Genomic DNA, 15699 nt, shown 5'->3' on the forward strand with positions numbered 1-15699 from the left:
TTCATTCTTCTTGAGTTTCATGCGTTTAGCAAATTGTATCTTATATCTTGGGTATCCTAAGTTTTGGGCTAATATCCACTTATCAGTGAATACATATTGGACACCACTACTCTTTTGGCAAGATGCAAAATGGGGCCAGTAGCTTGCCAGTCAGCTAGCTTGGCATAACAGCAGTAAAAAGCTAGGAGATTATGCTTCACAGTATGTGGAAGGCAAGAGCTGGTCTAGAACTACTGTGTTTTAGAAGATAAGAGCATACACTAGATCACTCAAATTTTTTCTCCAGCTCCAAAATCCGTACGTTAAACTAGAAGTTGCTTTCCCAAGGTGAGAAAGGCCAGGCCGCATCTTTCTATCTCTTCCTTGTCTCTTTTCCTTTTAAGTCTGAGTGGATAAGTATTCTTTTTTTAATTGTAGCTATAACAAAATGCTAGAAACTTAGTGATTTAGGAGAACACCTCATGCCTTTATTATCTACATTGAAAGTCTCAGTCTGTTTCATTGGCCTGAAGTCAAGATGGGTTCAGGGTAGCCTCCTTTCTGTGATGTGTGAAGAGGATTCTGTTCCCTTCCCTTTGCAGATTTCAGTGGCTGCTAGTGTTTTCTGGCTTATGGCTTCTTTTTCCATATCTCTTATTTCCCTTCCAGGAAATCAACTCCATCTGTTTCTGTCATTGTACTACCACAATCTGACTTCTTCCTGAATCATTCATACACAGACACTTGTGCTTACATTGAATTTATATGAATATACTAATGTAACCTGTCAATCTTGTGATACATAACATAGTCACATCTTCACAGGTTCTGATAGTTTGGACGTGAAAATCTTTGAGGAACCATTATGCATACCACTTAGTAATAATCAAATTCTTGTGTGTGTGTGTGCTTGCATGCATGCACACACCCAAACCAACACCCCCCCCACACACACACACATTATTCTACATCTCTGTCACATACTTTTTTATTAACCAAGATGGGAGCTGGTAGCTGCTATTACAAGAAATATTCAACCATTGAATGAATTCATGGAGAAGGAAGAGGAAGAGGAAGAGGAAGAGGAAGAGGAAGAGGAAGAGGAAGAAGAGGAGAGGAGAGGAGAGGAGAGAGAGAGAGAGAGAGAGAGAGAGAGAGAGAACTAGAGCTATTTGGAGGAAAATGGTTGGGGGAGGAAAAGAATTGGAGAGAAATAAATAGGTGCATGTTTGATCGTTTGATCAAACCACATTATATCCATGTACAAATATTAAAAGTATACTTAACAAGAAATGTCCCATGAACCCCAAGATCATGGCATGTGTTTAACTGCATCTTTTTCTGAGCACTGACATTTTTGCTGATGAAGTGAGTGTCATTTCCCTTGTTTCCCCTTATGTATTCTTCCTCAGAGTCTCCTTGTGAGAAGCCAGGGTAGCAGATGTGCCAGGGCTCGAGAAGCACCCCAATATGACTCTTAACAGTTGGAACTGCTCCAGAAATCCACCTACCCTGGAGCCATATCAAGAAGCAACCAGATATAACCAAACTTCACAGTTCACTTCACCAATAACTATCTCTATAGTGCATTTTAATTGTTGATGCAGTTTAGAGGACAACAGCTGGTGGTAGGGCTTCAAAACAGCAGTTTTCTTTATTTTTCTGTCTTGGTTCACAAAAGCAAGAAGTCCTAAGCCTAGCTACATATGTGCTGACTGTCTAAAAATAAGTATATTATAGAAATAAAGCAAGAATATCAACAAGAGCAGTTGCCATCACTAACACCATCAACAACATCCTCATCATCAACAGGATCATCATCTTCAACAGCATCATTGTCATCATCATCATCATCTTTATCGGCAGCAGAACATCCTGTTCTTTAAGTACTACTTTTTGCATCCATGATATAGCACTTACAATACACTTAGTACATGATCACAATTTATGATTCAGTAAATTGAAGCATGGGAAGATCATATGGAGAGATGTTTATCAAATAAAATGTCCAGGAAGTTGTCAGGCTAAGAGAAAAAAAATATAGCTATGTACTCTAGTCTCTTTCTTGTTCTCTCATCAAACTCATAACAATTCTCCTGCCTCAGCTTCTGAGATTGTAGGTATGAACCATCAGATTCAGTGGGAGTCTCTTATTTCCTGTATTATGTTGTCTCTATATGTTATTATTTTTCTTGTTGCATTATAAACCAAGAATATAGCTTTTGGTCAACATAAACATACTCTGTGATTTATTTTCCCTTTAATCTTTGCTACTGAAAATTTGAAAAACATAGGGGAGGAAATATAAAAAAATCTTTTCTCTTTCTCTCAACTATATAGTGTGTGTGTGTGTCTTGGGAGCAAAAGGTGGTATAATTAACTCTTTAATTACAGTTGCTGTTAACACTGTTTAGGAATGTTCTTACTTTTAGGCTTTTTTATATTTTTTAAAATTTCTTTCACTTTTTGAGATTATAATATAATTATATCATTTCCCCCTTTTCTTCATGGCAGCTCTTTTCATTAGTCATTGTTATATCTATACATGCACTTGCACATATATACATACTTTAATAAAGTAAACACAGCTGGCCCCATCTGTACAACGTTCTCAGAGATGATCTTTGGTATTGAACAATCAGTTGTGTTCTTTCCTGGGTGGGACTGTTTCTCCAGCTCTAAGTATTCTTTAGTATTTCTTTGTGTCTGGCTGGAGCCTCTTGGGTTTTCCCCTGTCTACTTTAGCTTGTCTACTGTTACTGTCCTTGTTCAGTTCACTTTTAGGTAGGCAGTCATGTTGGGGAGACTTCATACATGTCGCTTCTGACATTTGTACGACACAAGATCTCACAGCAAAATCTCTACCCTCTGGGTTTTACTGTCTTTCCACTGCATCTTCCACAATGACTCTTGAACCTTTTGTGTCGGAGTTGTTTTGTAGATGTAACTGGTGAGACTGAGCTCCTGAACTCTGTATTTTGATAAGTAAAAATGTTTTTTTATTTGAGCATTTCATGTATAAATTCATTATATTTACTTCCTTTTTAGCTTCTTCTGTAGGCCCTAATCACATATATGTATGTTTGTATGTATGTGTATATATACATATTATATCATGTTCAGTCCAATTAGTGTTGCTCTTATTTACTATGTTATTAACATTTTTATAACTGAAATTTCAGATTACACTTTTCTGAAAAATATAATTTGTGTATACTTTTCTAGTTTCTTCTACCTCTCTGTGTCACTAAGTGTATTCTCATTTTGAACAGCTACACAGCATTCCATATCATTATTCTACTAAATTCCCATAGTTGAAAATGCAGCACTTAACTTGTTTTAAACAGCCAAAGCTAGAAGTGGACAAACCTCTACCTTTCACCTTGGTCCCCCAGATGACACACATGTTGTGACAGTTACCAGTTTGTTCTTTTGTACTCTGCCAGTCATGCTAAATGCAGAAGGCATTGTTCATTTATTCTTCTTGAGGACTTCTCACTGCCTAGAAGGCTGCTTTCTCTTCCTCTCTATATGCTTATACGTTATTCTCTACCTTACAGGACTCAGGGGGATAATATCACTGCAGTCATGATAAAGCCTTGAAAGGCACAGACACTATTAAGACCTGTGATGAAGCCTTTCCTAGATTAATGTTTCAGTAAGTAACAAGGAGGTATAATGTAGCCTGACAAGGGAGCCATCCCACATCACTCTAGGCCCTTGAAGACTCATCTGCAGCACAAGCCAACCCTGACCAATCAGAGAAAGATTTTCTTTCTGCTGTCATATTAACCAAGGTCAGGCTCTTCCTCAGTGCAGGATTTCTAACACACCTGCTCCCTCAGTGTAGGATTTCTAACACATCTGCTCCTTGAGATCCAACACAACAGCTCTCTCAATGCATGAGTTCCAACATCTCTGTTCCCTCAGTGCAGGAGGTCCACACACCTGCTCCCTCAATGCAGGAGGTCTAACACACCTGCTCTCTCAATGCAGGAGGTCTAACACAGCTGCTCCCTCAATGCAGGAGATCAACACACCTCCTCCCTCAGTGAAGGAGGTCTAACACACCTGCACCCTCAGTGCAAGAAGTCCACACACTTGCTCCTTCAGAGCAGGAGGTCTAACATTACGTGACAAGCAAGCCTCAAAGTTCAAGGACCTACATACAAAGAAAACAACAAACTAAACCAAACCAAACCAAAACCAAAACAACAACAAGAACAACAACAAGAGCAAGAACAACAACAACAACAACAACAAGAACAACAACAACAACAGAAGATTAGAGAAATTGAGGGAAAGGACAAGAATTGTCTTAGCTTACTTATCCTCAACTAAATCTCTGTCCTTGCACCTTACAAAGGAAGGATCAATTGAGTGCCTCCCATTGGTTTGCTATTCATGCATCCGTACAAAAAGCAATGTAGTATATGTTATGAAATGTTATTTTCCTTGCTGAGTTTTAGGACCACATTACTTGTGCTGTACTTTTCTCTCTGTGTGGCAATAGACAGAAGAGACAGGAGAGAAGACAAGAGGATCTCTCATCTCTGTATTGAGTGTTGCTACTAACATGAGCAGTACCATGCTGGGAGAGCCCTGCACAGTTACTGGGGAAATGGCACTCAGTAGTCAGTTTGCAAATTGCTATCAGTCCATTAAGAAATGAGGTGCCTGTGCCAGCTTGAACCAACATGCTGTGTTTCTCATCAAGAAACAGTTTCTATTTAAAAAATGTTGAATAAGTCAACTTCCATACAAATTGAGGGTGGGGTACACTCTGTGTCTATTAGTGAAAAGTTTGTCTAAAGAAAAAAAATATCCTGTAATGAAAGTGAAGGATCAAAATTTCTCAAGTCTTGTTTATTTCATATTGCAATTTCTATGGCTGTGTCTAGAGTTCAAGATATTGTTAGGTGTGGTAGAAGCAAAATATACCAGTGGTATAGAAACAGATCTGTGTGTTCCCAGACAGATGAGAACCTAGTTCTTCTTATAAAATGACACAATAAGTAGAGAGAAATGTGGAGCTCTTTTAAATATATATACACACATATATATAATATTTATACACACACACATATTTGAACCTTTGTCAAATTCTCTCACCATGTAGCCCAGGCTGGCCGTGAGCCCACTCTCCTTTCTCACCTTCCTGAGTATCAGAGTCACCTGTTTGGGTCAGCAGAAACATACTGCTCCAACTGTTTTCTGGCAGATATTCATCTAACATGATAGATTTACCCCTGTTACTTTTCTTTGTATCATTTGGTTTAGTAAACAAGTCAGAATGCTAAGAAACAGCCTTTTGATTAACAAGAATTGCTCAGGGATACTGACGTGCAAAGGACTGTGGTAGCCAATAGGAGACAGAAGTGGATTAGATAGCTTTTGGCCATTTCTTTCCCAAAGTGAAAGGAATTTGACTAAAGTATTCCTAAAACAAACATGCATGATGCCTTCGGCAACATCAGAAGATACAAAGCACATATCACGTAGTCACTGAAATTAGTATTCACTTTTATGTTGAATTATAAATTAAGCCTAACATATAATAGTTAGGACCAAATATATTATTCATAGATTAGCTGATGTTGATGTAAATACAAAGAAAAGTAAGACAGACTAATTCCTCAATGAATGGTGTCTCATAGTCTCTTCTGCACTAATTATTTAGGAAAAAAAGATCAAATTAAGAAAATTATGAATCAAGTTAAGAGAAAACTCCTGAATTAATCCCAAGCCTCTGATTTTGATAAGGAAACTGAAAAAGACCACTACTAGGCAAAAAAATTTGCATCACTTGACATTTACTTAGAAATCACTTATCAAATTGGAAATAATTAGGTGCCACTAGCAGCCATTTGTTACAAATCACAGAAAAATACTTTCCAAGGGGCGTGGGGAGAGCAAGTGCCATGCTTCACACAGAGCAGTGATTCTCAGCCTTCCTAATGCTGCGGCCCTTTAATATTGTTCTTCATGTTGTGGTGACCTTCAATAAAATTATTTTCCTTGCTACTTCATAACTGTAGTTTTGCTACTGTTATGAATTATGATGTAAATATTTTTTGTAGATAGAGGCATGCCAAATGGATTGTGACCCACAGGTCACACTGGCCTAGCACAAGTCAAAAAAAAAAGTCCAACACAACTTAGAGCTGGTGTTTTAAACATTAACATCATTTACTGGTTTTTCTGAGGCACCTGTTATGCAGTAGTATCATGTTCTGCTCCTACAAAAATTACTGTTTTGTTAGTCAAATCCTCATAAATAGCTTTAAATCCTTAGCTTAGTATTGCCAGAAACAATGGATCATCTAAAATACTAATTAATATGTGTGTGGAAATAAACATACTAATTAGCACATATGGCTGATGAGATGAACCCACGGTTGATCTATTCAACTAGAATTGGAAATATTAGGGGATGGGAAGATCATTCCACTAATAATGTGTTTGCAAACACGAGGACTTGAGTTTGATTCCTTGAACTACTTTTTGAAAAGCCAGGCATGGTGGGTGAAGGGAGGTAAAGACAGACAGAATTCTAGGACTTATCAGCCAGACAGATTGGCTTATTAGATGAGGTCCAAGCTAGTGAGAACTCTTGGATCAATATTTATGTATATAAATAAATAAGGCCATTGGTATATGAATAAAGACACCTTGGACCTTTACATACATGTGCACATACATGTACACGTGTATGTTTAATATGCATGGGTGTCTGTACATGCACACACACAGAGTTGGACATACTATTGCAGCCACATTTGAAGCAAATGATCTTGGGTCTAAGCCAATTATATTACTTTATTAGCTCTGGCAAATGTAAGCCAATGCGACATATTAACATTAGATATGCATTTTAGCAAAGAATACACATCTGTCACTATCCATCAGGTGAATTCTTAGAGTTACCTTTGATGAAATTATACAAAATCCCCAGAAGAAATAGTACCATGGGAAAGGGAGAGAGAGAGAGACAGAGAGAGTGAGAGAGAGAGAGAGACCACCAAACTTCCAAAACTCAGTACAACTTCAATGTGAATGGAATTTGGCTCCTGGCAACATCACTATTAGAAAATCACAGCGATGGAATTCAGAAAAAATTGATCTTCTAAATAAAATAAGTCTGCTTCAGGTATGAGTCCGAGTATGGTGGTAGAAGAGGAATCTTTTGAGTGGAAATGTACTTTGACTCATTCCATGTTATATTAATCTTTTATTGTGGTGCAATAAGCATGCTTCTCAAAAATAAATAGTTGACTCACTTACTTTTGGTGGATTAGTGTTTGAAGGAAATTAGTCCCTGATGACCTAACCTCTCTACTCGTGTTTTAATATTTTTTTAAAAATTTTAAATGTTTATTTTTTTTTTTATGCACTGAATCTATACTCGTGTTTTGCCTGCATGTTTGTTTGTGTACCACATGCATGCTTGATCCCCACAGAGGCCAGAAGAGGGCATCAGATCACCTGGGACTTGAGTTAGAGATGGTTCTGAGCCTCATGTGGATCCTAAAAATAGACCTGAGTCCACTAGAAGAGCAGCCAGGGCTCCTAACCATTCAGCCATCTTTCCAGCCCTGTGCTTATGTTTTCAATCAGCAGAACACTGAACTAAAACCCAAGTTTTGCTCATCTCATTGGTAACTCCTTCTATTCAAGAGTTCTGGCACGACACTATGTAAACAATCGCTTGACAATTAAAACCTTCCTGTGAACACCATCAGTAACCTAAGGAGAAGGGAGAGGATAGCTGTTGCTGCTCCTGCTCTGAAAGCAATTTGGAATGTTCTGAATACATGCACATTTTTGTTTTTCTTGGCTGTGTGGATAAGTCTACTTTCTTCTAGAATACTTTATTCAGACATCAGATAATCAACAAATGAGGTCATTGTTCAATAGGCTCCAAAGACAGTGCCTGGATTAAGATGATTTCATTTAATGTGTAAAATGACTTTGACATCCTTTTATATCTAGAAGGTCTTTTACAAAACTATATCAGTATATTAGAGAAAGCCCCACTTTCCAGGAGAAGCCAGAGGAAGAGCAGTTATTAATTTTGCTGAAAGCAGAGCTGGGCTCATATTCTAACACTGCATATTACAGCGACTTGACATTGAACAGGGCATTTTAAATGTAGAATATTGCAGGATGACACTTAACTGATATACTAGAAGTAAGGTAAGGTAAGTTAGGTATGTCTGAATTTAAAATGCAAGGAGAGATGGAAGGAAAAGTCCTCAGTGGGACAAGCCAGGTCTGAGTCACAGTCATCTTTACCTTTTTAAGATGTGTACCATTTAAACACAGCAAGGACAGTGATTTAAAGCAGAAGTAAATGCACTTGGCTGAGTATTCACTTTATAGCTGGTTTGTAAGCTTCTCCCTGGAGGGCTTCATTTTCAGCCTCCTTACAGCTTGGAAGCTCTCTGATTTTAGGCACTGCTTCACGTCCCCTCCCCTCCCCCACTCGTCTTCTTTTAGTGTGCTGTGTGCTGCACACATCCATCATGGAACACAGTTTCCCTTTCAACCTAGGAACACTAATTTGGGGAGAAATTTTCTTGCTGTTTAAGAGTCCTGCCAAACAATCTGCAAATGGGAAGGAGTTTGGTGTCTGTGACCGTCATTGGCAACTTCTGAAGGATTAGGTAATAAGGAAGCAGTGATGAGCAGCCTGTGTGCTGACTCCTGCCTTTCATTAGGTCTGCTTCTGCATATGGGTTAATAACGGCGTGGCCTGTGGATGCAGCTTCACGTTCATAACACTTCGGTCACTGGCAATGCTGTGCACCCATGTTTCCTGGCTTTTTCATCTGCTGCTTATAGCCATCCAGATTCAGGTAACACACATATTTTAGATAAGAGTTAATTAGCCTGCATCCTGCAGATCCAATCTCTGTATTTCATCATTAAATAGAAATTGCCTGGATAACTGCTGAAAGGATTTTGTACTTGTCCTTCCTAAGATTTAAAAGGTAAGATTCACTTTCTTTTCTCACAGAAGGAAATTTTAGTATTCCCCAAATATTTTAGACATAGATTTTTATCAAACTTGCCACTTGTCTGTTGCCATACTCCAGACTATATCTCTGCATATAGACCAAAAAGTTTAAGAAGGGGCATGAAAAATATCTTGTCAACCAAAGGACAGAATGAAAATGATGCTGAGTTACAAATCTGCAGATCTCTAGACTCTCCCTAGCCCAATGTTCATTGAATTCTGGAACTTTCCTCAGTTTCTCAGTCTTTAAAATGGGACCATTTTTTCATTCATTGGCCTCACGAATACCCTGTACAAGGATGACAGGAGTTGGTATGCTAAAAGCAGTCTACAAAACACAAACTTGTGTTGCTGTAGAGACCCTGTCTCCTTCCTGAGTATCACATCTCCTCTTTGTTACTAGTCATGACTTAAGTCCACAAATAGTTTCTTTGCTGACAATATCTTTAGATTTTTTTCAACCCCTTAAAACACTAAATCATTATTTGTTATTCTTAAATAAAGAGAGCAGAAATGGGCTCTTTACAGCGATCACATGTCCAGCCTCTGAGCCCACACAATGTAGAAGGAAGGTGGGGGTAAAGAACCCACAGATGAGTCTCCTCGTCTTTTGTACTCTCGGTAATTCCAGTGGTTTCCATTTGTAAGACTGCCAGCCAAGGTGGCTTCTGCACTAGTTGCAGACTTTTACATTTACTGAAGGGAAGCCAGAGGGACGTGCTTTTCCTTACACCACAGAGCCCTGGCACGCCTCTGGAAGAAGTAGAAAAGACCAGCTGCTGCTTTTTCTGTTTCAGAATTTTCTGAATTCCCTTTGGGAGTTTAAGACAGTGGCAAGTCTGGGGCCCCACCCCCCGTTCCTCACTCCAGTGTAGAACCCTTGATCACTGTCCACGGTTCTGAACCTTAAGTTTCAGGTTTCTGGAGCCCACTAGATTTCTCATAGCTTGTCAAAACATGACTGCCTCCCGCCCCTACCACATATCATCTCCACTTTCTTCCTTCCATCTGTGACCCCTCCTCCACCCCAACTTCGCATTTTATTTCTGCCTGCTTTTAAAATGTCTTACTCTATTTCAACTGAAGTCCTCCAACCTACAGCCTAGGGACATAGTCCAAGCTTCAAACATCAAAGTTAAAAAACAAACAAGCCAACAAACCCAGGCTTCCCCCACACTCTTCCTCCCCTTCTGGTCCCGACTCCCAGCAGCGCACAGCACTCCACGCGCCAGACTCCTCTCACCTGACTCTCCCGCGGAAACTCGTGGCGCACTATGCTGAGCACTGGGATGTGCAGGACAGAACTGACCAAGTCCAGCTCCATCATTTCGCCCTGGCTCTGGGGGAAGGCCAGCAGCGCCGAAACCCCTTGTACCACTACGGTGTGGCACACGCTCTGCAGAAAGGAGAAAGGGTCACTGCTCCACGGTGAGCTTGGGGAAGAGAAAGGCATAAGCGGCAGGTCGCCCAGGCCCGCCTCGATGGCCATCACTACTTCCAAAGACAGGTTGTAGGGAAGGAGCCCTTCCACACGGTTCAGGTTTTCCACAGCGAACAGTAGGGCATCCCGCGGCCACAGGGTCTCGGTCCCGGCGCCCTCCCCGAGCTTGCGGGAGCCGGGTGGACCCCGGCCATGCAGGGCGCTCCCCAACCAACGTGCGCCTTGCGAGGGCGCCGGTGGCCGCCACGTCCCCGACTCTGGCTCATCCCTCTGGGCACCCGCCCTGCCGCCGTCCTGAGCGCGACTGGCTGCGCGTGGGGCCGTGGTCCAGGGTTGCAAGTGCACCGCGCCCACCCTCACCGCGTGTCCGATGCGCTTGAGGATCTGGCAGGGTTGCGGGTGCGAGGAGGAGCTGGGCACCCCGGCCAGCACCAGTGCACAGGGCGGAGGCAGCAACAGACAGACCCTGCTCAGCAGCCACCACAAACTCAGTCTCCTCATTACTGAGACCCGCTGGGAGAAAGCGCGCCCCCTCCTGCGCCCGGCTCTTCCCTCTGCAGCCGCCGCCGGAGGTCTCCGCCGCCTGAGGTCTCTGCCTCCAAATCCGGAGCGCAGCTTCCCTAGACGCGGCGAAGCGGTCACAGGAGCCGGACCGCTCCCTGGGCATTCCAAGTTGCAGCCTAGTGGACGCCGGGCAGTGTCGGATGCGGTTCCAGGGCTCCTCCGCCTAGCATCCTCCGCAAGCGCCGCAGGCCGGTCGGCCAGCGCGGGTCACCCGTGGCTTGAGCTCCGGGTCCCTGTCCACCCCATCTGCAGGGCGCCTGGGGCGCAGCGTCTGGCCCCGCGAGAAGCCGCCAGACTTGCAAGGGGGCGGCAGTGACAGAGGACCTGTACTCTCACTTGGCTGGCTTCTTTTCTCTTGCTGTTCAGTTCAGGAGATACCCACTTATTTACTGTGGTGGCAGAGGAGAGGGCGTTCACGCACGGGGTGCGGAAAAGCAGCTGCCGAACCTGCTTCCTTTCCCCGCCGGCCACCTTACCGCGGGCTCCCCCAGCGCCTGGTTCATTTTCCCCTCTTCCCTTTCTACTTCCTCTCTTCCTTTTTCTGCCGGGCTTTTCGCCCAGGCGCCACCTCCGCGGCTTCCTTGGAGGAGCGACACAACTGGCCAACGAAGGGTGGTTCTGTTCAGAGCGCCAAAGTTCTCCCCGCCTCAGCCGGCGCCTCCCAGTAGCAGAGCCCTGGCGCCAGCCTGTCGCTTGGCTGCGCTAAAAGCCCACTGATGGTGAGATTCTCCTGCCGCACAGTCCCGCGCCCCTGCAAAGTCCTCGCCCCTCAAACGCAGAGTCTGTAGTTGGCACAATTCCCTTTGGCGGATGTACGCAAAGACAGCCTGGGGGATTTCTGAATTCGGAGTCGGTACTGAGAGATCTGAAGCCCAATGGGTCACGGGGACCGGTTAAAAGACACTGTGACTTTAAGGAGTATCCCTTGGCGACACCACTCTAAAGGGTTTTTCTAGTCCAGAGTATTAAAGCAAGAATTATTTACACATCTGATTTCTTCTTGCTTTTCTTTGGCAGAGGAGCTTATGCGTTTTTAAAGGGGTCTTGTTTTTTTGATTCTCGGGATAAAAATAAAGTGGATTCAAAGCGATTCAAGAAGTTAAAGAGCTGGGCCACCAGGCCTCACAACTGCATTTACATCCCCAGGTCCTTTAGGATGGAAAGAGACAATTGACTCAAGAAAGTTGTCCTCCGACGTGCACCCCTGCCTGGCATGATCCACCTGTTCACATCCATCCCAGACATAAAATAAATAAAATTTAATAAAAGTACTTTCAGAGCTTAAAAAGCCTTCACCAGTTGTCCGTAGTATGTAGACCAAGAGTGTCCAGGTTGTAGTTTCTCGTGAGTTATTTCTTTTATACAGCAACCAAGGGGTCAATGAGCCTATTATCTAAACTTTCTCCCCATTTAATAAGTGACATCAGAAAAAACGCAAAAGGGTTAAGGAAAGCTTATGGATGCCACACATATTGCAAATTGACTTCTTTTTATGTTACAGGAATCATTCATGAGGAGGGTGGAGGAAATGACTACGTGACTCACAGCATTGGTGATCAGCAATACTGAGTCCAATATCACCTCTGGAGAACTGTGACCTCGACAATTTATTTGACCTGTCCTTGCCCTGTTGTTTGGAGCTGCTAAATTATTATGCAAATACATCGAACCTTTAGCTCTAAAAAGTTGTTTTGATTCTTGAGTTTAAGTTTCCACCATGTTTTAAATTTTGGGATAATGAAATATCCTAGAAAGCCCCTGTTCTCTCTTGAGGTCAGAGAGAGATCAAAGCTCTGTCAGCAATCTCCTTTATCCCAGAGTACCACACTGCTTGAGATACAAAGTATAGTGTAGAATGTGTGGTCCTTGCATGGCAGGGACTTGAGGCTCTCACCTATGCAGTTAGGAGGAGCTGGAGTATGTGTATGGAAGAATAAGGAGTGCCTATAACTGTGACTCTGCATAGCAACCGTTAGCACCATGGCAATGCATGTGTGCTTAGATGAAGTTCCTGAGAGAGTAGGTGTTGATAGAGAGTAGCCTGGCCTGAATGGGAAAGGTTTTGTTGGATTCACTTTGGGCATTAGGCTACTTACAAGTTCATCATGGCCGTGAGAGTGTGGCTGACCTGGTTATTCTCAGAAGAGCAGATGACCTGCATAGTTCTGAGCTTGGTACTGATGGAGCCCACGGTGGAAGTTTGTGAACTGGAAGAAGAGCTCTTCCTTTTCTGTTTTCAAGTCTCCCCAGGTCCTTTCTATCCTGAGTCATTCCTTTCAGTGTGTGTGTGTGTGTGTGTGTGTGTGTGTGTGTGTGTGTGTCTATGTACTTGTACGCATCTGTGTTAGCTCAGGTGGAGGCCAGAGGTCACCCTCTGGTTTGTGCCTCAGAAGCATTCTAGTTTGTCTTGTCTTTGGGACAAAGTCTCTCTCAGTGAGTCCTGGAACTCAATGATAAGGCTAAGCTGGATGGCCATTGAGATTCTTTGGTATTCAGTCTCTCTTTCCTACTGTTGGTATTAAAGGTGTATGCTACTATGCCATGCCTGATTTTTTAGAGTAGATTCAGAAGATTGAACTCAAGCCCTCGGGCTTCAGTGACAAGCACTTTACAGAGGAGCTTCTCCCCAGCCCCTGTGCTATTCTTTTTCTCTGTCTTCCTTTTGCCACCTGGTTCTCTTGTCACTGCAGAGCAACTCTGACATTATTCTTTTTGCCTTTTCTTATCTGTCCTCTTTCCCTTCCCCTTCCTCTCTTTTTCGTGCCTACAAGACCATAATTTTTAAAACCCTTTCATTACTCAATAATCAGTTAGCAAAACCTACTGTGCGCAGGCATAAGGCTATCCTGGGATTAGATGATTAAATCCCAGCTAGGATAAATGAATTCTCTACCTTTTCAGACTAAGATTGTTAATTACTCCACAGAGTGCTAAACATTAGTTTATGAGCTAATGGAACAGAAGGACAACAAAGAACACAATCAAATACACACAGGACATGCTGTCTTGTGCTCAGGAGGGAAAAAAAAAAGCCCACAGGAATAAAAGGGAAGTGAGCTATGATTTTTAGCCTGCAAAGCCAGGGGAAACCCCCAAGAACATAAGTTTTGAATAAAGAGATAAAGGGAGGTGAGGCAGTGATTTGTGAGAATGATGTAGCAAGGAGTCCCTAGGGGAGGAAAGAGCAATGGAGAGGGTTCTTAGGAAAGGGTTCTTATGCAGAAATGTTTCTGGGGTATTTGAATAAGAGTGAGGGATCCAAAGAGCCAGAGCAAGACAACTCACAGCAGTCACAGTGGGGGCTGTTAGAGCAGAAAGGCTCAAAGGAAGAGGCAGGCAGTGAAAACCAACCAGGAGGTGTGGCTCTGGTTTGCATAGGGTGACAGGTGTGACTGCAAGACACTGGGCAACAGAGTCAGTGGCAGGGCTAGGTTTTGTTTTCTTTTGAGATAGGGTCTTCTTCTGTAGCCCAGGCTGGACTCAAGTCAAACAATCCTCCTGCCTTCCCTGGCATCCTTAGTGCTGGGATTACGTCATCTGTCACAATGCTCATGAGGACTAACACAACAGGATCCCTCTAGATGTTCTTTTAGTGGTACATGGAAGGTAGGCAAGATATCTGATGTGAGCAGTTGCAATAATGTACCTGAGAGACAACACTCTTGCTAAGTCCCATAATCTTGTCTGGCTAGGGTGATTATTCTTCACATACGGGGAATTGGGTTTGAGGACTACTGGACTGCTGACAGGTCTTCGAAGTGCTGTGAGGGGCAGTGTAGTTATAGCATTGGAGGTTCATCCCAGCTGCAGGGTTGGTAGCAAATCAGAGCTCACATTTGGCTCTGCCAGAGAAGACTTTGTTTATAATCTGATCCAGAATGAGAAGTAGTGATCTAAGAACCCACGTTGGAAGTCAAACAAACAAAACGTATCTAAGTGCTCAATTTAAAATGGGCCCCATGCACATCTGTGCTTTCTGGTGCCAGCTATGGTTGTAGTGAAAGCTGTGACATTCTGGAAGTGGCCCAGGGAAGGTTCCAGGGAAGAATGCTGTGGAGAATGAGGGTTGGATCCCCTCTCTGCAGCATTTCCCTGTGGGTGTGACATTTCGCCTCCCAAAGCTAGAGTTTCATCCTTTCCCCATTGGTTGTGGTGACAGCTCCTGACAGTTTTCTGTGTAGAAACGGCAGCACGCAAACTCGTGCACACCTCAAGTTTCTTGGAAATGGGAGGTTTATTTGCACATTTATTATAGTCTGCAAAACTATTCTTTTCTTACCCCTTATATATTGAAAAATTTCTAGGTGTAGCCACACCTAGTTTTGGTGATGTTATTATTTTAAATAAATGGCATTCATTTTAAATGGCATGTTCCCAACTACAGGTTTGCTTGTAATAAAATACTAACTTGTAGGTTTTTGTTGTTGTTGTTTGTTTTTTAAACGGGGCAGGAGTAGTTGATTAGTATTGAGGAGTCTGGAGTATCTGGAGCTGAATACCCAAGGTGGTGAGGGTTATGGCAAGTCAGGACAGAGAGACAAGGAGGACACTGAAGATAGTGAAGCCCAGGAGTAACCTTGGTTTCTCTTCTGAATAGGATAAGAATCAAGAGTGGAGGCTAGATCAGATGGGGCGGGGGTTTGCAGTGGTGCATATGAGCAAGGTAATTCTCTCACTTTACCATTTGAACCGAGGA

General features: G+C 42.8%; 1 protein-coding gene across 2 annotated transcripts in view; it reads right to left on the bottom strand.

Moving 5' to 3' along the window:
- Positions 1-11627, bottom strand: part of Grin3a (glutamate ionotropic receptor NMDA type subunit 3A) — a 176084-nt gene extending 164457 nt beyond the window's left edge. The window contains exon 1 of one of the 2 annotated variants that reach the window (XM_021160784.2): positions 10242-11627. In XM_021160784.2, coding sequence (XP_021016443.1) covers positions 10242-10940 — 699 coding nt within the window. In that variant the 5' untranslated portion in view covers positions 10941-11627. The remainder of the gene's footprint in view (positions 1-10241) is intronic. The other variant, XM_021160783.2, reaches the window with a different exon arrangement.
- Positions 11628-15699: the final 4072 nt, after the last annotated feature.

This window comes from Mus caroli, chromosome 4 (assembly GCF_900094665.2).
Source record: "Mus caroli chromosome 4, CAROLI_EIJ_v1.1, whole genome shotgun sequence".
Taxonomy (NCBI): Eukaryota; Metazoa; Chordata; class Mammalia; order Rodentia; family Muridae; genus Mus; species Mus caroli.